The sequence below is a fragment of the Syngnathus acus genome, chromosome 3 (assembly GCF_901709675.1).
Source record: "Syngnathus acus chromosome 3, fSynAcu1.2, whole genome shotgun sequence".
NCBI classification, from domain to species: Eukaryota; Metazoa; Chordata; class Actinopteri; order Syngnathiformes; family Syngnathidae; genus Syngnathus; species Syngnathus acus.
The window spans coordinates 12446602-12474013 of NC_051089.1; the positions used below are offsets into that span (position 1 = coordinate 12446602).

The 27412-nt window shown below is 40.6% G+C and overlaps 2 protein-coding genes and 1 long non-coding RNA gene across 3 annotated transcripts in view; all 3 read left to right on the forward strand.

Moving 5' to 3' along the window:
- Positions 1 to 27412, forward strand: part of LOC119121123 — a 287860-nt gene that overhangs the window by 194334 nt on the left and 66114 nt on the right. The gene's annotated exons all lie outside the window — the stretch shown is intronic.
- On the forward strand, positions 8537 to 18752 carry mnx2b (motor neuron and pancreas homeobox 2b). The gene is made up of 3 exons (XM_037248567.1): positions 8537 to 12608; positions 16614 to 16771; positions 17238 to 18752. The coding sequence occupies exons 1-3, from the start codon at positions 12167 to 12169 to the stop codon at positions 17634 to 17636; spliced, it is 999 nt and encodes a 332-aa protein (XP_037104462.1). The 5' UTR covers positions 8537 to 12166; the 3' UTR covers positions 17637 to 18752.
- Positions 21341 to 26766, forward strand: atic (5-aminoimidazole-4-carboxamide ribonucleotide formyltransferase/IMP cyclohydrolase). The gene is made up of 15 exons (XM_037248554.1): positions 21341 to 21507; positions 21700 to 21826; positions 22162 to 22305; positions 23037 to 23125; positions 23242 to 23393; positions 23553 to 23709; positions 24110 to 24235; positions 24319 to 24426; positions 24605 to 24690; positions 24765 to 24854; positions 25141 to 25266; positions 25357 to 25449; positions 25517 to 25699; positions 26228 to 26383; positions 26465 to 26766. Exons 1-15 carry the CDS (start codon positions 21489 to 21491, stop codon positions 26582 to 26584), a joined length of 1776 nt encoding a protein of 591 aa, XP_037104449.1. The 5' UTR covers positions 21341 to 21488; the 3' UTR covers positions 26585 to 26766.

The window sequence follows — 27412 nt, forward strand, 5'->3', positions numbered from 1 at the left end:
CAGGATTTTTGTCATTTTGCTTCAGTCTTTAATGAATAGTGCCCATTTATTACTCACCTCGGTTATATTTGTTTTGGTGTGCACATTCCCTGACAAGAAAAATGAAACTAGTTGCCCTCAGCTGGATTTATGTCCCTCACATCCACCCAGATCAGTCAGATGTCACACTTGCACTGCTGCCTGGATTACATTCCAAGGCACAAACACACAAATGACTAGCCATAAATGACCAGCCGTAAAAAAGGATGAAAAAAATGCTAACTTGCATTTACAGTGCCTGTGCTTTTTTTATTTACGTACAAATCCTAGAATTCATTACACTTGAAATAATATCACAGATGATATCTTCCCCGAGTCCCCCCCACGAAACGAACCTCAGACTTCCCGGGGCGCCACATTTTTTTTCCACTATCAACCGCTAGCAGAAATGATGTCGTGCAATGCAAGCGCAAGGTCAGCCCTCATTTGAGTGCCAATTTCAATGAGATTTTTCACAGTGAATCTGAATTTGCGTTTCATTTTTGACTCTCACACTGTAAACCATCCGCCGGTTTTATTGATTTGCCAGTCAATTAGTGAGATATTCAATTAGCAAAGCATTATGGGTCAGTCCTGAACCGGTCCTACCCAGCCTCTTTAAATCAAGACACACGTGGTCTCAGTCTCCCACAACATTCAATTCACAAAGAAATGTCATGCGAGCCTCTTTAAAGTTTCCTCCAAATCAAAGATCCTATTTATTTAATGTTTTATTTGCAAGGACCCAGAACTTGCGCTGTCACTCATGTCAAAATTACCCTTGGCTGCGTCTGAAAGAGGGAGAAATATGGCCATTACGTCTACACCGCCGAGTGCTTGATTTACAATGTGTTTTTTTTCCCTCCCCTCCATGTAGACGCTTTCCTCTCGCTCATTAATTCATGAGTGTGTTTGGGTTAAAATGCATAATGAGTTCATTAAGGGGGATTGGCGTAATCAGGAAAGGTATTGCCTTAATTACTGGCTGAGGGCCAGAGCGATCCATTTTGCGTGAGATCGTCAAGCCACCCTGTCCACTGAGCTCACTAATTTAATTAAGTGTATAAAATGCTGCACCCTAACGTCACCCTTGGGGGCAATTATGGCACTGGAGATTGAAATATCTCCATCGGGGGTATTTTACTTACTGGCAGGAGATTGCCCGTGTCAGTTAGCTGATTGCATTGATTATATTGATTTGTAACAGCTTTTCGGGTAATTTCATCTACAAAGGTGAGAGCAACACGTTGGCCCACAGACGCTTTTATTTATTTATTCTTCCTTTCTTTATTTAGACGCCAGACTCTTTTGCCAAGTGATTAGACGGAATGGACCTCAACAATAAGTCTTGAAGTAGTAGTTGGGGCGGATGGATCGATACTTTTTATTTGCCGGGTAGGGTCAGAACAGGTCGGATGTTGCCGATTCTTTTCAAGTCACAACAATTCTTTTACTTTGACTGTAACTATGTGTTTGTGTGGAATCTGCATGAGCCTCACTTTTAGAATTCAAGTTATATTTCCTCCAAGTTCTTCTTGGCCACCTCGCTTGGGTAGGAAACTACAGGAAAGCAAAAAACAGACTTTAAAAAGGCCCATTCGACATTGTTTGGGGACACAAACTAAGCAAGAATTCAAAGGGATGTAAACTTCAGACACAAGATTATATTTACTCTGTTTTTCAATCGGTCTACCTTGGACATGAAAAGTTGACTTTTGCTACCTGGATGATGGCCATGTGACGCCATGGTGAATCGTCCTACGTTTTTGTCATTTAGTTGAAGTCAAGGTCAAGTCAAAGGCTTCCCTTCTGCGTCGGTGCTTCATAAACAACAATCCTAACTATTGTTGCCAATTAAAAAGAGAAGCGTGACCCCAGCAGATTGTTTTTTAATGCAAGCCTTTAACCTTTTGCTAAGCGTGGCAAAGGCAAAAGCAGGCTAATAGTTTGATGAGCAGTTCATCAGCACTGATTAAGAGTATCAGATGACAAGCTAATCCTGTAGTGGCACCGTCATTAATGGTGACCAAAGAAGGGTAAATTAGCTGATTAGACACGTCCCCGGCCGACAAGTGGCAAGCGGCCGCCAGAGGGTGGAGCTTCATGAGTGATGGATGAGGAGGCGTGTTTATGGAGCTCACCAGTAGACTTGTCACTGAATGAGTGAAGTGTCTTCATCAATTTGGATCCATTACCATGTCAATAAGAGAGGATGGCGCTTGAGGGAGGGCAACACGATGGGGGGGAGAAGAGGAGAGGCCATCTGCATACGACAAGCGTTTTCATTCTCATGCACGCGTTTGGCGGTGGGCTCCCTCTGCAGCCCGCCCCCCAACCGGCGGGCCAGTTTACCGTAAGGCCGTTTAATTTTCCTGAAATAGGGCTGTGACAGCTGTGTCATGCTGATGGCAAGAGTGGCGGGCCTGTCACATCTCATCTATCTCGGCTCGTATTCCGCCCAAGCTCCTCCCCCTGCCTTCACCTCCACGCGTCTTGAGGTGTCAAACATTTTATTCAAATAAACAGCGTTCCGAGTCTGTTAAAATGATGGGCAAGTGCGGGGGGTGCTTTGAGATTGACAGCGGAGAAGGACAAAAGTAATAAGTGGGAGCTGTTTTTTATTTCACCTGCATTGATTATTATGGGTCTCTCTATCATGTGACCCAGCTCAATTATGCCAATTGGATGCAGTGACACTGAGGTTGTGAGGGCCATAAAATGAAACACGCATAGGTTGAGTCCAGGCAACTGGATTCTTTTGTTTGGTGAAGACATTTTAGCTTAAATTCAAAAGGCTTCCTCACTTCAAAATGTGTCTCATAGTAGGGTGATGTGTTTGTGTGTGAATCTTCTTCTTTTCGGCTTTTCCCCTCAGGGGTCGCCACAGCGAACCATCTGTATGTGCCTCAAGATTGGCTGGCGTACTAACTTGGTCTTCATTGAAAATGTACAAAATAGATTTTTAGGTATCTGTACTTACATGCATGGAGCCTCTCTTGCTTGACCTTTCATTGGTGACGCAATTGGCTTTGATGATGGCAGGCAGACAGATTGTCACACACTTAACCCTCTTTTGAACCCGGAGTGGCACACAAAAATCAACAACACGCCTTCACGCTACAGCAAACGCGTACTGTAAGCACATTAATGCCACTTAATTCACTTTGAGTCATTACTTCTCAGGTGAAGCAACGGCGCCTTTATTTGGAGTCAGCGTTAAGGTCAACAAGTGCAAACAGGTTGGATTGCGACAGGTCAACAGCTCAAAGGTTCGCGTTTGAAAGATAAAAATCATCATCATGCTGTATGTTGTTTACTTAAACAGTCCTGGAAAAGCAAATACTTAAAGCACTCTTAACTCAAAGTAAAGCTAATCCAGGAAGGATATTACAAGATCAACATCACACTCCTGTTACAGATCTGGTATTTTATAGTGTTATTGTTATAGTCAAAGTTCAAAAGATAAATCTTGGAATAGGTTTGAACTATTTAGGTATGCCATTAACCGTGAGAACGTATGCAAAGATTTGAGTTTTTCTCAGTCACTTTGGTTCATTTCTAAGATCAGAATGGGAATTTGCATTTGCAGTTGGTGCATTTCTCAAAACATCATACAAAAGAGAATGCAAATGCGAAAAAATGTTTTGTCTGAAAATCCTTAGTACGGCTCTCCAAGTTAAATATTTGTGTCATTGTTCTTCTCAACCCCATAACAGCAACTTTGATTCTAATTTTGTTTATTTATATTTTTTGCCATTGCGACACCTTCAACTATAAAACAATGAAAAAGGGCTTGTGATGACAAAATTATTTATTTACAAATATAATATATATCTTCCGCGTCATCTTTTTCCATCATCGTGAGCCATATTCATTTAAACCGTGCATACGGTATTGCGTACTCGAAATAGTTTGGATGTGAGATGCCTAATCGGGTTTGTTCCTCTCCTATCTTAATGAGTCGGCAATAATAATAATAATACAAAAATAAACGAGTTTAGTTCTTTTTATGGAAAGCGGCGCCCCACCTGCAACCGATCCATGTGGCAAAAGAACAAATGGGTTGCAAGGTCTGTGTTTCTCTGTTGCCTGAGGAATGGGCAGGCAAGGGTGGGTTGGTGGAGGGGGTGGATTTAATTAGAGCAAGTGCCTGCATCCCCCCTCTGGTCACCTGCAGAGGATTACTACTTGCTGCCAGAGGTTAACTGGCCTGATAAACGGGATATGTGACACTTTTGCATATAAACGCGCACACACACACACACACACACACACACACACATGCTTGTGTGGTAGAGTAGAGAGGAGCCAAGGACTGACATGGAAATGATAATGAAAGAGCTTGTACAATGTTCTCATGAAGAAACTTACTGATTCTATTGCGGGGACAAATTTCACATGTGATTGAAAGGCTGATTTATTTATTTTTTTTTACCGTTTGGTGTACTGCACATATCGAGTTAATCAGATCACTTGCACGGTCCACAGCAATGCACCAGGTGCACCAGTTAAAGCCTTCACAACTTTTGACCCGTCACTATATCTCAAAATACTCTTAACCCTTGTCCCTCCATAATCTATTGTAAACATGGGAACCTGTATTTGGTTTGACACTTCCTTTTGTTAGAATTGTTTTATGGTCATATTCTAAATCATTAAAGCCTCAGAAATGTTTGTCACCTCGTGATCTCGATTGTTTTCATATCAAATAATACAACAATGAACCCTTGACTATCATTATTACCGGAGATTAGTTGCCATCTTTTTGCTATTAATTACACAGCATCTCTTGCAAATGTCTGGTACTATACTGAAGGCTCACAAGTCTAAATTCGACTTGTTTGTATAGTGTGTAAACCCATTTAAAAAGAAAAATCAACTGTTTGAAAATCTGTGATGAAGCAGAGGCACACAGAATTAAACCCACGGTATAGCGGCTGTTCACTTTATATTGTAATGCATCGTTCTCATCGAGCACGTCTCGGCGAGTTGATGTAAGCACATTAAGAATATCCATTACGCAGCCAATTTGATCAAAATGCCTTAGTGTTTAGTGACATTCATAAGGTCGCCACATGCAAGTTTATCTCAATGAAGAAAATGTCGCTGCGTATTTTTACATAAATCTTAGCGACTTAATCAAAGCGTAGGCCATGTCCATTAATAACCCAGTGTTGTTGGCCTGATGACAAAACACACTGCATCTAATGGAACAATTTATTTCCATAATGCTACTTTGTCAGGCCTGTGACACAGGCACCAGCTCAGGGAGGAGGAAACACAAAGGGAGGACGCCAAAGGACATTAACCGTAAATTGAATGAGTTTGCCAATATTAGCATTATCATTCACTTAATGTTGATATTTTAATTGTAGATGCAAACATATATTTGTACATATAGAATATGAAGTGCACTATGATTATAATAATTCCTTAAATCAGTAACATGTTGATGCATACCACTGAGTAAACGGGCCAAGCAATAAATCCAGACCTATGAATATTAATGTTATTTTTTTTATTAATTTAACAATTTGAAAACAAATAAAAGTATCTTAAAAGCACTCCAAATTTCCCACAGGTATGAATGTGAGTATGAATGGTTGTTTGGCTAGTTGTGCCTTGCAATTGGCTGGCGACCAGTTCGGGATTCCCGACCCTTGTGACGATAAGCGGTACGAAAGATGACCAATGTTTTGATTGCCAGCACTTGCTGGAATTACGATTGTCCAGTGATTTTTGGGCTCGTAGCTACTCGGCAGAGTTTATTAGTCTCGAGGTGAAGACCCAGCGGCCTCCTGAGCAGCGGATTCGCTTCGTAGCAAACCCACAGAGGAGCGAGCAGAGTTAGCAGATTTATTGCTTTCACTAATCTGACCTAAAATTTCAAATTGTCAATAATAGCACGTTACGGATAACTTTTTATGCATGGGAGACATTTACCAATATCTAACTAAGACAACTGAATTTCTTTATTTAGGAGCGTCTTTACTGTTATTAATCGAATGATACAAAAATGACCCTTATACATCACAGGCTGACTAGTTCTGAAGTGGTTGTTGCTTATCAGGAGGAGGGGCAGTTTCTTCCAACCAATTAGCACACTGACACAGAGAGATGCCGTCTCTGACCTTGTTTACCCTTGTAGCCGTAAATAGAACAAATATAATAAACAGAGTGGGAAAAAAACATGAAGCGAAAAGGGAGAGATTTTTGTGAAACCACTACAGATATCACGGCCTCTTTTTTTAAAACTTCAAAAGCCATACTGCTTAAGTGTAATGCTAAAATATTGTCAATATCAAAGACAATTTCATACGTCGTATGATCGTAGGATGCATTAAAACCATAACGGCATCAATACTTTTCACAGATTTGTTTATGCTGTCACAAAAATGTGCGAAAGATGTGTCTTTTGTCACTCTTGCGGTATGATTTCAAGGGCACCTGAGCCGTGTCGCAGAATGCTCATTGCACTTTGTCACACCCCTGGCGACATTTTGATCAATTGAGAAGCATTAAAATAAACCACGGGGCTGTGATTTACATCTGCCACGGTGTCCTAAATTTTCAAATCTAAACAGGGCTCCATCAATCTATTGACAATGTCAAGTGACAAATCCATTCCTACACAGTTTGGGAATATTGACTCGTTCCAAATAGAAATTACGAGATGGCAGGTGGCACTTCACTGAACATAAAAACAGATTAATTTGCCTAAAAGATTTGCCTTTGACGTAATTGAATTTGTTTCCTCGTCTGTATGGCTCTTCACGCACTTGGCATCAACAATTCTCTCAAAGCATAACTCTTGATATTTGATGTTTTACAATTCGATGCCATACTTTTTTCTAATTCAAAGTTACACAAGTTTACATACTCTTTGGTCATAAATACCCTAATTGTGTAAAAATGTTCTACAAAGTTGCTTTATGAACCACCACCACACATTTGGAAAGTAAAGAAGCGCAACTTTTCTTCCGGCGGACATTTTCAAAGCGCTTGATGGTGCTGAATATTCTCGTAAGTGGCCAGATAATGCTCTGTAAAGACAATGGGAGAGATAGCAGTGTGAAAGTAATGACGTTTGGCTGTAACCGATAACCTATCGCCCACATCAATGCACAATGGGGCCCTTGTGAATACCGTAGTAAAGCGGGGCAGTTAGATGGAAGGGCCCATTAAATCGTCATAAAACACACACTGTACTAGATTATGTTGAAAGGAAGCTTTTGTTTTCAAGGTGGGAAAAAATAAACAGGTGAGCTGTGGTTTAAAAAGAACTCATTGTTGAAATTCCCTACTTGAGATAAGCTCAAAACCCGCGGTAATGTATTTGTTCAGCCATTTTTGAAGTTTTTCGAATTTTTTTTTTGAAACCACAAAATTAGGTGCACAGGCTAACACCCCCCAAAACAAGCATTGAATACATTTCAGGAATCCTAACTGAGAGAAGTGACATTCAATCATTTAGCTGCACATAACATGGTTCATGAATAATTGAAAAATCTGGTGTAAAAAAAGGATTTAAGAGCCCTGACCTCAACCCCATAAGACAGGGGTGTCAAACTCGTTTTTTTCGTGGGCCGCATTGTAGTCATAGCTTCTTTCGGAGGGCCATTATGACTGTCAACCCAAATAAATGTATGAGCACCTCATATTATATACAGTCAAAGCTACAAAACAAACTGACAAATAACTCGTTCTCAAATCAGACGAGTAAAAACTGGTCAAATATTTTAAAAAATATATATTATTAAATGTGAAGACAATTTGCAGTTCTAGTAATGACACGAATTTGATGCACAATTTGTCTTTGCGGGCCACATAAAATGATGTGGCGGGCCGTATCTGGCCCCCGGGCCTTGAGTTTGACACTATGCCATAAGACAACTTTGGCATGAACTCACTCAGCTCAATACACAAGTTGTTAACAATTCTTCAAAAAGAGGCTTTCAGGCTGCTTATTGCCACTTCGTGTATTTGAATCAACCAACATAGAGCATCCACTAGCTTTAATGCTAAATAGCGGAAATGTTGTAGTGTAATAAGCTATCAAGCATCGAATTGAACACAAATATTACAGCAACACACAGGGAGAGAAAGTTTAACAACGCCCAGTCATATTTTCTTCATCCTCTGCATTGATGTTAGTGTCATACTCATAAGATGTGAGGACTTGAGACTTTGCAATGAACAAGATATTCATCTGTCTGACTTCTACTGTCCTCAGGTGGCCAAGGCTGGCACGCCAAAAAGAGCAGCAAATGGCCAATCAGATGCAGTATAACAAAAGCTGTGTAACCCATTTTAATACTATTTAATTACAGTACAGTATGACATTATTCTGTTGTTTTATAAGATACAATGACTGATATTTTTCTTATTCAAATACAAATTACAACAATTCCTGAAATTGTGACAACTGCAACTCCTTGTGAGGGTTTTCATTTGATATCTCTGAATTTGACTGTTTGTTTCGTTGTCAGTTTTCCTTCAAGTAATTGCGCCATTCTTTTCACTTTTCAAGCCTCATCGTAGCTGAAGCTCCAGTTTGCCCTGTAACTTGAATAACTACGCTAGAGCACTTTTAAGTCAAGGTACCCCTGTACTTACTTTATATAGTGTGAATTACTTGCACGAATCCTTTCCCAGCATGGGGTGGAATTCCATGTGAGATTTTTCCCACCCCTTTCCAACTCAGCAACTCTTAAAACTGCTGATTTGAGCAATGCGACTGTGAAGCGGAGCGCAATGTCATATGTCAACGCTCAATATTGGTTAATGGTGAAAAGGTACAACAAGTAGAAAAAAGTCTATAACCTTTATCTCCTTAACGAGACAACATTAATTTTGAACTCAAGGTCTGGCAAAAAGCAAGCTGATTTATGGCCTGCCTTTAACTTCCCTGGAATTAGTCTAATTACCCGGAGGACGGCAAGCGGCTTGTCACTGCACAGGAAGCCCATTGTGCGCCGGCTTCATTCATCACACCCAGATGATTGGATGATGTGCTGCAGGCCTTCTGGGGGAAAGCTGCAGGCTGAATCGTTCAATGGTTTGTTGAATGTTCCGTTGTTCTTACTGCAATTCTAAGATAGCATTAGCATTGTAAACAAGCCGACGCACCGCGGTGGCATGTTTGTTATCATTACTCACGAAACATTTGATGTCGGACTTTGTTTTCAGAATGTACAATAATTTAAAAATCACAAAGGGGTGACAAACATACGCGTGAAGCTGGAATGTTGCAAATACCTTTGCTAATCATTTTTAACAGATCACGTCACTCATACTATTGTGAAGTAATACTTACAGTTTTATCATATATAGAAAATTTGAAAAAATAATGGCACTTATCTTGCCCATGAAGAAGGAGGCTATGTAAAGTGTTGTAACTTTTATAAAGGGTGTTGTTTTGGTACATAATCTGGAATATAGCACTGGTTCACTCTACTTTGTGCTCTGTTGTGGTATTTGTCTTCCTATTAAAGACAGCCAACAAATAGATTAGAAACTGTGATCAATAATGTGCTGACAAGGCCTGCGACGAAGTCATACAGTTGTAAAGTAAAGAGTTAGGGCAGGTCACATTATCTCTTTGTCGCGGTAATGATTGAAAAATCAGCCTGTAATTGCTGATAGGCTGTAATGTTTCAGTAAACTTCTGTTGGCGGCAAGCTTTATTGACACGTAACTCTTGGATAAACCGCTGCTTTGTAGGGTCGGCGTGTCGCTTTGAACGAATGGTGTTCTCACGGTGTGAAGGGTGTGTGCGGGTAGACGGAGTTGTGCACACAGTTCAAAAGGGCATGTGTGAAAGTGGAACAAAAGGATGTAATGAGGGATTTAGGCTGTCAAAATGAAGCTCCCGGTGAAAAGGTGCAAAGCCATGTTTGATGATGATGATGATGAATGTTTCTTAGTGCACCGTGGCTGATTGACCTCTGAGAGGGATCACGACTAAATCGTTTTACTATCATTTAGAACCAATTTTAGCTTTTTGACACTAGATTCAAGCTGAGGTGGGAGACATACTCACAATCTACTGAAATAGAAGTAGAGATACTTGTGTAAAAGAAAAATACCCTAAAAAAGTGCATAAGACTCACATAACCCTACTACGATCCTATATTTTAATGATGGTCATCTATTTTTTTACATGTATTAGTTGATGTAAAAGGTTTGAGAACTGCACCTGCAATCCTGATCAGCCATTGGGACCGGCATTTGTTTGGAAATACAAGTGACACTGAAGGCAGACGTACCTTCCTACATAGCCTCCGATTCAATTTAATTCGGGGGCTGCTGTCAACAGGCCCGGGTGAAGGATGTCACCCTGCCCTGGCCATTTAAATGACTTTGTAATGAAAAAAGCAAGCCAACGAGGCTTTGGGGAGGAAGACATTGTGAGGTGCACTAAATTCTTTGGAGCAAATTACCAGTGTTTGAGCAGCAGGGAGGTAATCTGCTGATAGGGGGCAGAGGGCGGGAGATGGGAGGCCTCAATGGCAAAAAGGCGTGGAGGGGGAAGGGGCGGACGTGCTCCAAGCTTCAATTTTCTGGAGGTCAACTCCACTCATGACTTGTGACAGATAGAAGAAACATAGAACCTCAGATGAATTGACTTCAATAGTGTTCATCTTCCACACTCACATTGTATGTTAAGGGTCAATTTTTACCTAGGTCAATATTAAATGAAGAAAAGCAGATTTCCTTTTTAAAATCCACGATTTGGCGGTTACTTATACATACTGCACAGTGGACATGCATTGCAAACAATATGTGCATGCTCTCTTGTGACTTTGACATTTTGGAAATTTATAGTTTACTGCAAAATCTGACTATTTCCGCTTTTTATTTGTACAATCGTCTTTCTTTTTCAGTCAAATGCCAAGCAGGAGATATGACAGTTAATAGCAAATAGTTACAAAATTCATTTTTAACAGATGTTCCTCCTCCTTAATGTTTTTCTGTTGAAAATGACATGAGTTCACATTAAGTATAGGGCTAATTAACTTATCGCCTATTGCGTCAAGTTATTATGCTTTTATATGGTTTGTGTGCAATTCGAGGTCATAAACTTTAATGGCATCTTTGATGGCCGTGAGAATGAAGCAAGCTGTTCATATGAATGATTTAAATACTGCAGATGGTGTACTTTCTTCGCTGCATCCTCCAATCAGCATTATTTTGAGGTTAGAATAATTGCGTCACCATGAGTTAATTTGATAAGTACTGCCTGTGTTAATATAAAAATCACTTTTTTATTACATTTTGTTTCAATTGCTTAGGGGGTTAGGAAGATCGATAAATGACGGATGGCTGGATATTTAATGATTTATTATTTGTTTATTTATTATTTGTGTATTTATTTATTTATTATTCCTTCATTCATGTGTCTTTAAAATGCAAACTTCTGGCAAAAGCGCAACAAAAAAAAAAAAAAAATCCTCACACGTCCTGAATTTTGTAACCATTTTCAAGTTTGATTGAGAAGGAGATGGAGAACATGACAAGAAAAGCACAGGGAATTATAATAAGTGTTGGTTATTTTAGTGCAGAATAGTAGAGCGTCAGTGTCGTTCAAAACTAAGCGTTATTTTATTAAAGGCCGTTATTGCCTATAATAACTTTGCGGTCAGTTAGTGCGCAATCTAAGGGTGGAGATTCAGCGCAAATTATATACAGGGCGCAACAATCGACTAATCTTCTAATGTAGCCCTCCAAGCTTTGATGCAGTTGAAGGTGTTTGCAGGCGGACATTACCTCACTCGCAAAGCTTTGCAGTGGGGTTGGGGGGGGAGAAACGAGCGGGTAATTAGCTGATTAGAGGCCCGTCAGAGCCAATCCCGGCCGGCCTCCACCTTGGCCTGCAGGGGCGGGTGGACGGATTGACGGATGAATGGGGAGAGAGTGGGTGGGAGTGTGTGCACTGTGGAGTTTAGGTTGAAGACAGCCACTATCCCAGTCGGCACACCTAATCAGATCAATCTGCACGAGCATAGAGGACAAAATAATCTTCAAACAGGAGTTAGGGCAACGTGACCTATGCGTGCGTCAAATTGCATTCAAAGTCCAGTGGGTGAGTACGCTGCTCAGGTGTGCACCCTCTAAACTTGTTGGCTTCTTTCCATTCCAACTCGTCATGGAAAAATCGAAAAACTTCCGCATCGACGCCCTCCTGGCGGACGAGCCCAACCGGGCCATCCGAGATGTGTCCCCGGGCTTGAGTTGCGATAGTCCGGCGGGCAGCCCCGTGTCCTGCCGCCGCGGGGACACGCCGTCCCCTCGGGCCGCCGCGCAGCTCCACACGTCAGGAATTCTATCAAAAGCGAGTGTTCTCAATCTCACGCACCCGGGACTGGCTTCTATGCCCCAGGCTGCCATCCCGGGCATGTACCCGGCACCCATGTACCCGTTGTCGGCGCTGGGCAGCCAGCATCCTGCCTTCGCCTACACCGGTTTTACGCAGCTGACTCACGCCTACCCGGAGCACCTGAAGGCAGCGGCGGCCATGGCGGGCTCGATGCCTCTGGAGCACTGGATCCGGGCAGGGATTATGATGCCAAGACTGCCAGATTACAGCGGTGAGTCATTTTTCTGTTTTCCCTTTTTTTTCTTCCAGTGCGCTTTTTAGAAGGGGGGAAAAGTTGCTTCAATATTCATCATCTGCGTGTTGAAAATGTCAAAAATCAATAGCATAACACTTAATGCACTGCTTCTCGGACCACCATGACCAACATTAAAATACAATACAGCAATATGTATAACTTCATATAAAGGGGACATAAATGTTTATTTAATATTATTTATAGGCCACGGTATCGCATGCTACTATATAAGAAAAAATGATGTACTTAAATAATAAATTAAAATGCATTTTACACAGAAGTTCAGATATACTGGGTTAAAAATTGGACCGACCCAGGAAGTTGGGTCAGTTTGACCCAGTTTTGGGTTTTGCAAAAAAACATTCCAATTGTTGGGTTGTTTTGTACAAAACAAAAATTGTTTTGGGCAAAACAATCCTGGATGTGTCAAATTATATATTATGTATGTTATACAATTATATTTAACTTGAGTTATAAACAACTGAATTTAACAAATTTACTACCCTCCTCTGGATTAATGAAAACTTTAACATGTCCAGTTTTCATTCACTGATGGAAGGAAAATCGGATTTTACCGTATATAAAAAAAAATATTGATTGCCATTAAAATTACCGCTTACTGTTTTAGTTTTAAGATTAGCATTAGGCCATAGGTTAAACGGGATTCAGTGCCAAACGAAGAGTGCTTCACAATATTTGAAAAACCTGCGATGTTGTTGTTGTCGTTATAGCAATATTGATATTATTGTTATATTTAACATACATAAAGACATTTAATTTTTAATGCAAGTTTTTTTTTTCATGCCGGAAAATTAACAAGCACATAAAGTTTGTGTCTGACTGGTCAAATTCAGACAAAAGCATTCAATTCCAACAAACTTGTTGTCTTTACAATATGCATACTGCATAAGACAATATGGTGTTATCGAGATTTTTTTTTGATAGAATGTGCAGCCCTACTTCAAACTTCATGAGGTCATTAGGTTAATTAGCGACATTGGTAAACTTTGCTTCTCACTCCTCTAAAACTGGAATGAATAAAAGGTCATTTTTTGGATTATATTTGGAATGAAATCCCAGTGGTCGAAACCCTCAAATTTGCAATTTCACATGGGCTTTTAATTTACTTAAGTCACTTAAACACTGTCTTTTCATTTGTCTTTTGATGACGCAGCATTAGAAGCAAGTGAAGGTTGAATCTTCAGCATGGTCACGTGCTCATGGAACCCACAATGTATGGATGGGCCACCTCTAATCCTTTTGAGCCATGCCGCCCGACAATGACCACTTGTTAATTGTGCTGTATAGTCTTTTTGAGCATTATTAGCAGCATTATCTCTGCATAGTTTATTCTTCCTAATTGTATTCTTAATCTTCTCAGAAACCACACGCAAGAAATGTGTATTTCCGCCATCATGACCTAATTTCTGCTTACTCAGCAACGTGAGCAACACCCAGAGATGGGGACTCGAGTCACTGTGACTTGGACTCGAGTCGCTGTTTTGATGACTTTTGACTTGACAAAAATAAAAAAACTTGAGACTCGACTTAGACTTGGAAGTTAAAGACTCGGGACTTGACTTGACTTGAGACACGATGACTTGAATGACTTCAGTGTTATTTAGTTTATGTTTTCAGTTTGAATTTAAAATTAATAATACATTTAAAAAAGATAACACGGTAGGAGCGTAGCGCAGGCTGAGAATGGCGTTGTCATGATTGGATCGCTACCCTGTCAATCAATCAGTCGTGCCCCTCTCTACCTACCTAACGTGGTTATTGGAGAATCACGCCCCTTTATATCAGACATGCACAAACATGTCAGCGGGAGCGGTACCGCGAGTCATCACCTTCGGCTATCGTAATTGCCTTTATGACGGCAAAAGACGGACAGCACAATGCAAGATATGCAACAGAAACATTTCAGACAGCCAGACGACAACTTCAAACTTTGTCCGTTTGAAGTTTATAGAGCTCTGGTGTCTCCAGATGTTACAGATGAAACATAAAATGTTTCTAATGCTCTTTAATGTGTTTCTTCTTTCTGATTTTTTTCTGATTTTTTTTCATATTTGCAACTCAAATGTGTCAGACACTGTCGGCAGACGTTCATTTGTTTAGATTGAGCTGTCAATCATTGTATGAGGTAATTTCTTTTTGTTTGATTGGTGTATTTTACTGAATATCACTAATTACAGTGCAAATCCAAATTATTGTCATATTTTTTAAACAGGTTAGACACATTGGACAATGATGGTTACTTAAAGTTACTTATATCTTGTCTTTTCACGTTACTAAGATCAGATTCTGCGGGTAAAATTGCAATAATAAGGTGACTTGACTTGGACTTGACCTATTTAAGGACTTGACTTGGACTTGACTTGACCTATTTAAAGACTTGACTTGCCCAAGAAAAAAATGACTTGGGACTTACTTGAGACTTGAAGGTTAAGACTTGCGCATGTGTGACTTGGTCCCATCTCTGGCAACACCATGGCAACATGATGGTATAAACCAGGCCAAAACTAGCTGGTGTTTTATTTTTGTACTTAAGTACAAGCAAGTCTGTACTTTTTTACCTTTCTATCAGTGTTACCAATCTATCCATATGTTCTCCATTTTACTGGAGTGAATCTCATATTTTCCTTTTGCCCCTTCTGTCTCCATAAAGCAGAAACCCATGAAAAATGTCTCCGTGTGACAAAGAAACTTATAAACAAACACCTCAAACGTTTTGTAGTTCATCAATAAAATCCCAAAGCCGTCATTGAATTTTCATTAAGTTAATGGCACACTTGTGATTTTATGGCCTGTGCGTCGGCATCTGCTTCTGCTATTGCCCGTCAACAATAAACTGGAGGAAAGCCTTACAGTTAATGACGGCTGCAGAGTGCTGCCATATGTGTCTGCTCCCACCTGCAAAGATGATATTGAACTTACTGCGTCCTTCATGTCAGCACTTGGCCCAAGATTTCACACAAACACTTGGCGGATCAATTAAGTGGAATTGTACTATAACATTGTGAGAAATGAAGAGACAATTGAGTTCATGAGCAGCGGTGTCCAAACTGTGGCACAGAGGCAATTTGCGGCCCACAGTACGTTTTAGCAACCCATGACATATACTGACATATATATATTATTATATATTATATATTTTATATATAAAGTGGGGGCGATGTGACAGTTATTGTCCATGGGTGCCGCAGCCCAAACTCAATGCTACTTATGATAAAAAAAAAAAGTTCTTTATTTTGAGCAGTGATTCTCAAAGTGTGGAACGCGCACTCCCTCTAGCGGTACGTGATAGAATTGATACCCAAGTACAGTTCAGTTGTACTTAACGTTTCAGTCCAGACCTATATGTATGTAAACACATGTTTAGGATTAATATTGATTCTAATTGTATGTGAAATATGTTTTGATTGTGCAGTTATTTTCCTATTCTGTGTTTAAACCCAGTGTTAATGTCCAGCCTATTCAGAATGTTAGAATGATTTACAATATCAAATGTATTTTTTATGAATGAAACATATGTCTCTTGTTTTTGATGACTATACCCTCACAATGCTACTGTATTTTAATGTTGGTCATGATGCTGATACGAGTAGAGCTCGATATTTTGTTAGTTGGTGCATATGTCAGCCTACTACAGATTTCCCTTATTTTGGTTCTGAATGCAGCGCTCTCCCCCAATATACTGCAGGGCTGTGGGCCACCCTCAAATTCAGAATTTTTTTTTAACATTTTGCCTCATCATCTTTAACAGAAAACTATAAAGTAGCAGTTTCCCTAAAACTATCATGGATATAAAAAAGTATATCCACAGTAATTATTCTGTATTTGGTCCTTGGAGGAAACATTGTGGACATCCCTATGAATGAATTCTGAATTAAAAAATATATAACATGCGCAAATAATGACTGTTAAGAACTGTGCTGTATGTCGCCTCACCGGAGTGAATGCGTGTTCCTTCAGCAGGTCCCCAGTCTGGTCTGTTGGGAAAGTGCCGAAGGCCTCGCACGGCCTTCACTAGTCAGCAGCTGCTGGAGTTGGAGAACCAGTTCAAACTCAACAAGTACCTGTCCAGACCAAAACGCTTCGAAGTGGCCACCTCTCTAATGCTGACAGAAACGCAGGTAATGCACAACCTGTCCCGACGTTGTCATTTTTATTGTGTGACTGCTAGTCAACACCAATATGTCTTATTATCATTATAACTTTAAACTATTCAGCTCATTCAGGAAATCTTGGCAACTATTGCTGTTATCAAGGTTTGAGAGGTTTCACTGCAAAATTCGCAGACATTTTTACATCATTTCTTCCTTCCTCTCCATCGCTGGACTTATTCACACCATTTCAAACCTTATTTTCTACATGTCAACATTTCAGTTAATTCCACAGCATTTTTAGCTTAGCATCATTTTTTCATCATGCATGCACAATTTCTACAGATATTGGAAAAGCCTAGTTTTAATTTACGATACTAATTATAAGCCTTCAAGGGGGAAAAAATGTAATTTACTTTAGACAGAATTGTGTGCTCATGCACAAACTGTACAATATTTGAGCTGAACTTTTATTATCGTTGGGCATGGTGCTCAGGTCAAGATCTGGTTCCAAAACCGGAGAATGAAGTGGAAGCGGAGTCGGAAGGCCAAGGAACAGGCCGGTGCTTCCGTCCAGTCAGAAAGCGGTGGAAAAACATCCCGCAACAAACCCGGTGAGAAAAGGCCTCAGCATGGCAATCCAGAGGACGGCGCTGTGGATCTACTTTTAGAAGATGGCGATGAGGAAGAGGAGGAAGACGAAGAGGAGGAGGAAGACGATGAAGAGGACGGTTTTTCGGTGGTTATGGGCAACCGAGTCGGGATGCCGAGATCCATGGACTTCTTGCAGCGCAGCGCCGATGTGGGCTTCAACCCCCACAGCCCTTTCACTGAAGACCAACTGGAGGGAGTGCAAACAGGAGGAGGAGAACGGAAAATGGTGGCGGGACTGTGAGAAGTGTTTGATTCCTGGGACAGTCACTTGAAGGTAACGTCCACAATTGTGAACCACCCGAACATTTGTCGTTAACGTCTACTATTTATTTTCCATCCCCACATGTCAAAGTAGGCCTCAGAATATCCTCTTCATGATTGTCTGTATAACAAAATATGAGCCCCAGATCTTTTCACGCTATCTTACCAGCCAGTCATATTAATGAATGGATGACAAATCCTTAAAAAATGTTTCAGAGAAAAGGGAAAATGTAATTTATTTTCACTGTCCCCGTGATTGCCCTGTGACCTTTCGAAAACAAATCAGGTGCATGGAACTTTTGAAAGTGTGGACACAGACAGTTCCAAAAACTGTTTCCACCTCTCCATCATCCCACTTGATTCATAGAAATATCTGCATATGTACATGCATATCTGCATATGGTACTCAACATGTCATCATTACTGCCACACTTTCAAATCATCTTGTCTCCTCCAGCCACCTTCTTAACTCACGGCCAGGACCATGCAGCTATTGTAAGCTAACAAGCGATGCATAAAAGTGGCCACAAAGATACTGCAAGACTGACTGTCCGACAGTGATGCAACTCCCACACCACACACACAGATGCATCTTATCATTTTCAATGTGATGTTACACTTTGATCTGTTTCCTTCCAAAGCGTTTGCCATTTTTGTGTGGAAATGGATTTAATTTATTCAATTTGTTATATACGTATAAAATAGAATCATAATGTATTTATCTGACCCTTGTTTGTGGTTATACCAATATTTAAAAAAAAGAACTTGTTTGACGTGTTGATAATATCACTTGACTTGACTGAGCCATTGTCAAGGGGACAGAAATGTGATTGGACTTCAATTATGTATGGTCGTTTACTTTTTATGAACTCTGTAAATTGCTTCCTATCCTTTCTGTGGCCATTATGTGTTCATCAAAAGATCTGCATTACAGCTCATTTTGATGTTGTATAAAATAGAATCTACTGAGTGGCGATACTTTAGCTCCGTATGCATGTTTGTATTGTGTAAGCAGGTCAATTGGGTTCTTTGAAGTCCAGCATTTGTGAGAAAACTCAGGAAATAAAGTTGATCAGTTGATCACATTTCAATTGAACATTTCTTCAATGTAGATAGTCTTTTATTTGGTTTTAGTTAAGAAGATGACGATGCTGCAATTCACTTTGTCTCCAAATATGTCACAAAAGTCGGTGTCCGTTCTTCTACAATTATGCAATTTGGCTATATAGAGAGGCCCCATAGATTATTATATCTGCGTAAAACCCTCGCAATAGAAACGAATATAAAATGGAATGGCATAAATCACGTGTTTGAATTTATTTCCGTATATGGTGACGATGGACGGTTACTAATTCAGTCTTTAATTTTTTCAAAAGCTCTTGGATGGCTCTTAATCGCTGGGGTTTACTGGTAGCCACTTAATTAAGTTAATGAAGAAGAATGATGTCACGGGGGTCCAACCAGAAGAAAAAGACAAGTAGAAGTGCAAGGCAGCGACTTTTCATTGACCCTGGATGGATGGACGGACGGAGAGAGGGCGATGGATTGCTCGACAAGTTTTAATACAATCCAAACTCGCCTTTCTTGTTGATTCGCATCAAGCATTGTCTCGTTTCTGACTAAAAATGCAGACGACACTCTTTGCTTTGGACCCATAATGCACAGTATGTCTATAAAATGTGTCTTTTGAATCACTCACTATAGTCGCAACCTCCCATCTTCCCTTTGTTAGATGAATAAATCAGAAAAAAAACATATTTCACGCAGTTGAATCAATCAGCGAAATGTGGAGCTCATTACGTGAATATGAACAGCTTGTGTGATCTCTTAAGGTAATCATACGTTTCCAGTGGCCTTGTCACTTAACTAATGGACAGCAGGCGCCGGGTGATGGAGAAGCCCAATAAATTCACATCAGCACTTCTTAAAATGCATGAAAAAAAAAACCCTACCGCTTTTTGCCTGTAAAGTTTATTGAAAAGGGCGTGACAGTGGGGAATGTATTCATACGTGTCACTTATGCTTAACGAATATGTAGCTTCGACAATGTTAGAAGGCAGTGATGCTTCAAGACGACCAGTCAAAAATAAGTGTCCCCAAAAATATTTCTCCATTTATAAATGCGACGTTTTAAATAGAAATCATAATTGTGCAATCACAGAATTCAAATTCAGGAACTACTTGCATGTTCAAAAATGTTTACAAGATTCCACATTCTCCATATGAAAAATTCAGGTGAATGAAACTCAAACAAAATCTGCGTCTTTCCCATCCCAGCTCATTCGAGACATCTGGAATTTTGTAGGTTCCACGTTCTACAAATTTTCATATTTTTATTTTTAAACATTTTCCATGACCGCAACCACAAATTAATGCAGATAGTTTATATTTTGACCACCACCTATATAAAATTACTTATCACATTACCAATCTTGACAAATTCACAGTTCGAAGCAGATGTACATATTTCAATCATTATTCCACATTTGTTTTCAATTTTCCAATTTGCAACATTCCAATTTAATTAGGCATTTTCGTTAAGCGGCAGCTCTTCGGCATTCACACCTATAAAAAATGCATTCTAATATTTATATATTTTGGATGTATAATATCAATGTGAAATTAAAATGGATAAATAATAAATTAAATATAAAATATAAAACTATAAATTATTGACGGTGTGTACATCAATTTAAATTTGTACAAAAAAGAGCCGTCACATCATTCAGACGTGTGCTATTAAAGTCCACAGCTGACCTCTGGTGGTGAAATGGAAGACGTTGAGGAATTTCCCAGAGAAGGCAGTGGTACTTCCATCCATCCCTCCATCCATTATCTGCACCACTTGTCCCTACGGGTGTCGCGGGCGTGCTGGAGCCTATCCCAGCCGTCATGTAGAAAATTATAATAATAATAATAAATACAAATCATAGGCACTTTTTATATTCATTACTTTTTCCATCTATCCATTATCTGTACTGCTTGTCCCCACGGGGGTCGTGGGCGTGCTGGAGCCTATCCCAGCTGTCATCGGGCAGGAGGCGGGGGACAACCTGAACCGGTTGCCAGCCAATCGCAGGCCTCACAAAGACAACTATCCGCACTCACACCTAGGGACAATTTGGAGTGCTCAATCGACCTAGCAAGCATATTTTTGGGATGTGGGAGGACACCGGAGTGCCCGGAGAAAACCCACGCAGGCACGGGGAGAACATGCAAACTCCACACAGGAAGGGCTGGAGGTGGAATCGAACCCGCACCCTCTCAACTGTGAGGCGGACGTGCTAACCAGTGCCCTGCCGTGCCGTGCCGCCCTACGTTAGTTTTCATGAATTAAAAATTATCACATTTGTTTGAAAGTATGTATTTGCATTTTTACCTGTCAGTATAATGTGAGGAGAAAGCGGTTCGGATAATGAATGCACGAATAGAATAGAATAGAATAGAATAGAAACGGATGAATGATTAATTGCACAAATGAACGAATGAATGAATGAACGAACGAACGGATGGATGGATGGATGAATGAATGAATGAATGAATGAATGAATGAATGAATGAATGAATGAATGAAATACTATTACGTATACGTATTCCTTTTTGATTGGAGCGCCACTTGGGTGCGCTAGTCAGTGTGATGTCTTGGTTCCGGCCGAAGTAGTAGATGGGCGGTGGGCGGTACTTAGCGTTTTTGGAAGCACATGCGGATAAATGTGAAGCATTGAGTGCATCGAAAAGCGCACTTGGGTCTATTCAGTTTGCGAGTCTGTTCACGTTACAAGAACCTTGCCAAGTTCCGTGCTAACTACGAGCTGACAACCTGACTGTTAAAATGGCTTCCTCTGAACTTGGTCAGTTTTCTTCCCATTCTACACAGTTGGTGTCGTTTTTTCCAATGAATTTATTCCCCCAGTCATGCATGTGTGTTTGTGGTGCTAACCTCGCTAACATTGTAGCTAACGTGGCCCGTTTGTGTTTCGCTCGAAATTTTGTTGTCTTCCACTAAAGTGGAAAATAACTTTTCATGTGTATGTGTCATGCAGCACTGCTGAGTGTGTCGGATAAAAGTGGGCTGCTGGAGTTTGCCAAAAAGCTCGTGGACAATGGTTTGGGTCTGGTAGCATCAGGTGGGACAGCTAAAGCTCTGCGGGATGCTGGACTGACCGTCAGGTATACTATGTGGAAAGCTGTTTCTTCAACATTCTTGGATACTCTACGTGCAAGACAATTCAATGGACAAGTAGAACGACTCTATTGTTATCAAATACTCTCGGCATTTATACAGGAAGCTGCTTGTGCAAACCGTTATTTTACTAGTGCTTCCGAGTCATTCTACTAGTGTGCTGATTTAGCAGACTAGCCAAGATAAGATCGTAGTAGTACAGGGGGCATCAAGTGGAAAATAATCTATATCAAATACATTTTTAAACAGCTGTCAATAGTAGCCTTCCCAACAATGTTGCGTTGTCTTCTCCTGCACTAAATTGTGTGTGCGTGTTTGTCAGGGACGTGTCTGAGCTCACTGGGCATCCAGAAATGCTAGGAGGCCGCGTGAAGACCCTCCATCCCGCAGTCCATGGTGGCATCCTGGCCAGAAAGACGGCCAGTGACACAGCAGATATGGACAAGCTCGGCTACAGTCTGGTCAGGTGAGAGCGCAAGTAGCCTCGAGAACATATTACACGTATGTATTTCACGTGCTCATATTTCAAACACCGTGTGTAACATGCACATTTGTGGAAAGGTTAGAAACGGGAAGCACGTGTGGTTGATTTTAGCAGCACGATAATTGGAAACGTCCTGCTTCCATAAGCTGGTCTTATGACTCGGGTTTATGTAAGGTCAAGAGGGCTCCGATGTCATCTGACTTGTTAGAAGTGAACAGTGAATCTGATTAGTAACACTGGTAGGTTATTGATCGCCCCCTGTGATTTACTCTCGTCAGTGCTCTTTTTCTCCTGTGACAGCAACACATTCAAATCGAAAAATTAAATTAAACACTGTACAGTCAAACACAAGGATGATGCAAACCGAATCATTTTACCTAACAAAAATGCGCTACTAAAGGTACATACAACATAATGTGAAACTCCATAATGCTAATTAGCATAAATGTTATGATAATTCAATGACAACTATTACTGCAGCTAATTTGGGAACATCTTCTCCTGTTAGTGCTGCCTGGCAAGTTGTGATACGGTGTGATACACGCAATTCTAAATTTGGACTTCCCTGTGTGTACTGTAATTCCAACAAATACAATCGCTTGAAAATCTACTATAACTCATCCTTTGGGTAAAAGTTACAAATGTATGAACAAGTAGTCTGATGGTTTATTGATGTAAAGTGTGCAAAGGCTCTTCTATGTGCTTTCCTCAAGGGTGGTCGTGTGCAACCTGTACCCATTTGTCAAAACTGTCTCCAACCCGGATGTTAAAGTGGAAGACGCCGTAGAGCAGATTGACATTGGTGAGTCGTGTTTCCGCATTGCCAAACACCCCTGACAAACATTACAATGCTTAAAATTAATTAAAAAAAGAAAAAATTCAAACTGTCACCTTTCCCCCCCCCCCCCTTTCAATGAGGTGGTGTAACTTTGCTGAGGGCTGCAGCTAAGAATCACGCACGTGTGACGATCGTGTGTGATCCTGCTGATTACTCACTGGTTGCCACGGAGATGGCAGGATCTCAAGACAAAGATACCACTTTGGAAACACGAAGGACTCTGGCTTTAAAAGTGAAAAAAAACATACCTTCATAATTTAATTAAATGACTTTTTTGATATTATCCTTATTATTTATATTTATTTTATGTGTAAATAGTAGCAACCTCTCAGATGCCAACTTAGAATTTTCTTTTTCATCACTTCATGTCTGCAATGTTGTTCTCCCTCAGGCTTTCACTCACACGGCCCAGTATGACGACGCTATTTCGGATTACTTCCGTGGACAATACAGCCACGGCGTTTCCCAGCTGGCTCTGCGTTACGGCATGAACCCGCACCAAGCACCCGCCCAGCTCTACACGCTGCACTCTGCCCTCCCACTCAAAGGTGCCCTCTTGACAATCACCCGGACTCCCTCTAAAGGAAATTGCTTGATTGAAATGTAGTGTTTTTTATTCATTCGTCCCATTAATTGATTTCTTCTTTGTAAATAATGAATTAAAAATATTTGTAAACAATTCTACATATGTTGAACAATTAAGTTTATTTGAATTATTTGGTTAATTTATTTTGAGTATGATAGAAATACTTGTAATATACACAAATTTACTTCTACACTGCCAATCAAAAGTTTGGACAGTTTCTCATTTAATAGCGCAAGAAAGTTTAATTAATTATTAAATTATTAATTAACCTTTACTCCATATAGTCTCAGCATGGTATAATTTAGCATCTTCAGAAGGAAGCTAAAGATTATTCCATTTGATTTGCTTTGATTTTCTCTCAGTGGTAAATGGCTCCCCCGGCTTCATCAACTTGTGCGACGCCCTGAATGCGTGGCAGCTTGTTCGCGAACTGAAGAGCGCCCTCGGCATGGCCGCCGCTGCTTCCTTCAAGCATGTCAGCCCAGCGGGTAAGATGGAGACACACAGAAATGTCTTTTGATGTGGTTAAATTACCATGGAAAATGGAATAATTCATCTTTTTTGTTTGAAGGAGCTGCAGTAGGAATTGTTCTGACTGAGGAAGAGGCCAAGGTGTGCATGGTACATGACATGTTGAAGGATCTCAGCCCATTGGCCTCCGCCTATGCCAGGGCAAGAGGTTTGAACAATTGGGACATTTTATCTCAGGGCTTTACTCACTTTTGTTACCAGCCGTTGAAATAGCTGCAAGAGGCCTATGAAAATATTTGAAAAAAATATTTTTAAACATCTAAGAAGTGTATAAGGAGACAACGTCGATAGTCAGGATATTTTTGAATTTTATTTTTCTTCCTCAGGTTCTGACCGAATGTCTTCTTTTGGAGACTTCATTGCCGTTTCGGACGTGTGTGACGTTCCTACTGCCAAAATTATATCAAGAGAGGTAAAAAAAAAACATAGTCACGCTCAAGTTGAAGGTTGCTTATTCAAATGTATGTACCTACGTATCTCTTTCAGGTGTCTGATGGGATAATTGCACCAGGCTATAATGAAGAAGCACTCAAGATCCTGTCAAAAAAGAAAAATGGAAACTACTGTGTGCTTCAGGTGCCAGACAATTCATTTCAATGGGAACATTGATACAAGTAAATTAATTTTGGTGCTGGTTAAACTCCTAAGTCAAGTTTCCACTGTATTGTATTGTTATTTTGATTGACAGTCAAAGTGGAATCTTTGAACATAGAATTATATCAATTGTATCACGTGGGAAAATATTTGTGGCATCTTGTTTAACGTGTTTAACAACAGAAGACAAAGAGTGTGCAGACAGGTATACCCAATGATATGGCCCGTGCTTATTGTGTAATTTTCCCAATGTGCGTCCTGACTAAAGATGGACCCCGACTACGAGCCCGACGACACTGAGGTGCGAGTGTTGTTTGGCCTCTACCTCAAACAAAAAAGGAACGACGCGCTTATCAACAAGGAATTCTTCAGCAACGTCGTGTCCAAGGGCTCGGTGCGCACAAAGATTTCAGCCTCACGGTCTTTGGGACTTGTGTTGAATCACAACTTGTGATTTTCGCCAACTTGCAAATGTGTTCACCAGCTGTCCGAGACAGCCGTCCGAGACCTCACGGTGGCCACCATCGCTGTCAAGTACACTCAGTCCAACTCGGTGTGCTACGCCAAAGACGGCCAGGTGACTTGTGGATAGCCAAATCAAATCAACAATTGAGCTCTATCTTAGCGAGGCTTTTGTTGAACAGGTGATCGGGATCGGCGCGGGACAGCAGTCTCGGATCCACTGCACCAGACTGGCGGGTGACAAAGCCGATAACTGGTGGCTCAGGCACCATCCTCGTGTGCTCGGCATGAAGTTCCGCAGTGGCGTCAAGCGAGCGGAGATGGCAAACGCCATCGACCAGTATGTCACTGACACCATTGGAGAGGTAGGCTTTAGTTGTAAATCAGGCACAGACTTGTAAATTTAGATCCTTTGACATGCATACCAGGTCATTTGGAGATGAATTGAGAAAAGAAATGGTTACTTAATTTCACCTGTAAGCTTTGGACTGTGTTGAATGTTTCAGTCCTTTTTGCACAACTCGCTGTGCTCTAATCTGAGCTGAGTGGCGAAACGCACAGCAAGCATTTGAGCCATGAAAGTTCCCCAGAAATGTCCATTTCCAAGCCTTTCCGTGACTCTTTATATCTCATTCAACCTGCTGATGACATTGACCGAGTATAATTACTATCAAGAATTCTATAATAATTGTTGCATAATTTAAAATTAATTTTATAAACAATTGTATTTAACTTTATCGGGTTTTGCTCCTACCAATCAGTCAAAGGACAGTAAAATGCTGACGCTATTGAGCACTGGCCCTCAGCATTACTTTCTAATTGAGGATGAGCAATACAGTCTGTTGGATAGCCCAGCAGTACTGATTTCAAAGGAGGTGGTCTTGTTTCTTAAGGGTCCCGATTTGGCCGTTTGGAAATCAATGTACGAGGAGGTTCCTGAGCTTCTGTCAGAGACTGAGAAGAAAAAGTGGATCAGCTCCCTGCAGGCAGTGGCCGTGAGCTCTGATGCCTTCTTTCCCTTCCGAGATAACATCGACCGCGCCAAACGGGTAAATACATCGGGCAATACATTCATGCGTTGCCGTTTACATTCTGCACCTTGACTGCAATGGCCGCCCGTGTCGTTGCAGAGCGGTGTCGAGTACATCGCGGCCCCGTCGGGTTCTGCTGCAGACCAGGTTGTGATCAACGCCTGCAATGAGCAGGGCATCACTCTGGTCCACACCAAACGCAGATTGTTCCACCACTGAGCAATCAACTCGACTACAATGGGCACCTTTTGTCTATCACTGAAGATATGGGAAGGAAACATTCCACCTTAATGTTGCTTCTCTTTTGCGTTGTAACACATGAAATCCTTTTCTGCCTCGTGAAAAGATTCAAGGCTTTGTAGCCAAGCAATGACTCTGCATTTAATAAACCTTTGAGATCATTCAAGTGTTTGCTCCTTTTTACTAATTATGCTAAATGGTATTTAATGGTATTAATAATTCATTCATATGATTTAATTATCACTATTTAATGGTATTTATCCAAGTATTTGTGGTTTGGTAGTCTTTTCGAGAATTTGTGTCCCTGTGTCCTGTTATTTGCTGTTTTTGTGCTCAGACTTATCAAAGAATGGATATTTACACATAAATAGTGCAGCAGGAAAATATATTTACAGTATAATACGTGTCATTGTGTCACTGCAGTTTACTGAGTCAGCTCTGACATCTTTGTGTGGCTGTCAATATTACACTGCCCCCTGTTGGCACCACTGTATTCCGCAGCTATGCCATATTTAAAAAGATTTAGGCTCCAAGAATGATTCATGGTGAATGCCAGTCTAAAAACTACAATTTTCTGGTGATGGAAAAAGATAATCTTTAAGTACCAATATAGAGATCAAAACAGCGTATATGCTCACATCTGGGACCGAACCAAGATCTTACCGAGCGAGAGCCCGTGTTATTAACCAGTCAGCTATTTCAACGTCGCAGCCTCTGGCCGTCTGCACTGTTTTGTACTAGTGATGTGCATTCCAGTGAAAATCTTTAGAATCGGTTCACTCAAAAGATTTGTTCAAAAGAATCGTT

Coding starts and splice junctions, on each gene's coding strand:
- mnx2b (XM_037248567.1), top strand. CDS start 12,167: ATGGAAAAATCGAAAAACTTCCGCATCGACGCCCTCCTGGCGGACGAG. Junction 12,609..16,613: donor AAGACTGCCAGATTACAGCG/GTGAGTCATTTT, acceptor TTCCTTCAGCAG/GTCCCCAGTCTGGTCTGTTG. Junction 16,772..17,237: donor TAATGCTGACAGAAACGCAG/GTAATGCACAAC, acceptor CATGGTGCTCAG/GTCAAGATCTGGTTCCAAAA.
- atic (XM_037248554.1), top strand. Junction 23,126..23,241: donor CGTAGAGCAGATTGACATTG/GTGAGTCGTGTT, acceptor CCTTTCAATGAG/GTGGTGTAACTTTGCTGAGG. Junction 25,450..25,516: donor GCTACGCCAAAGACGGCCAG/GTGACTTGTGGA, acceptor TTTGTTGAACAG/GTGATCGGGATCGGCGCGGG.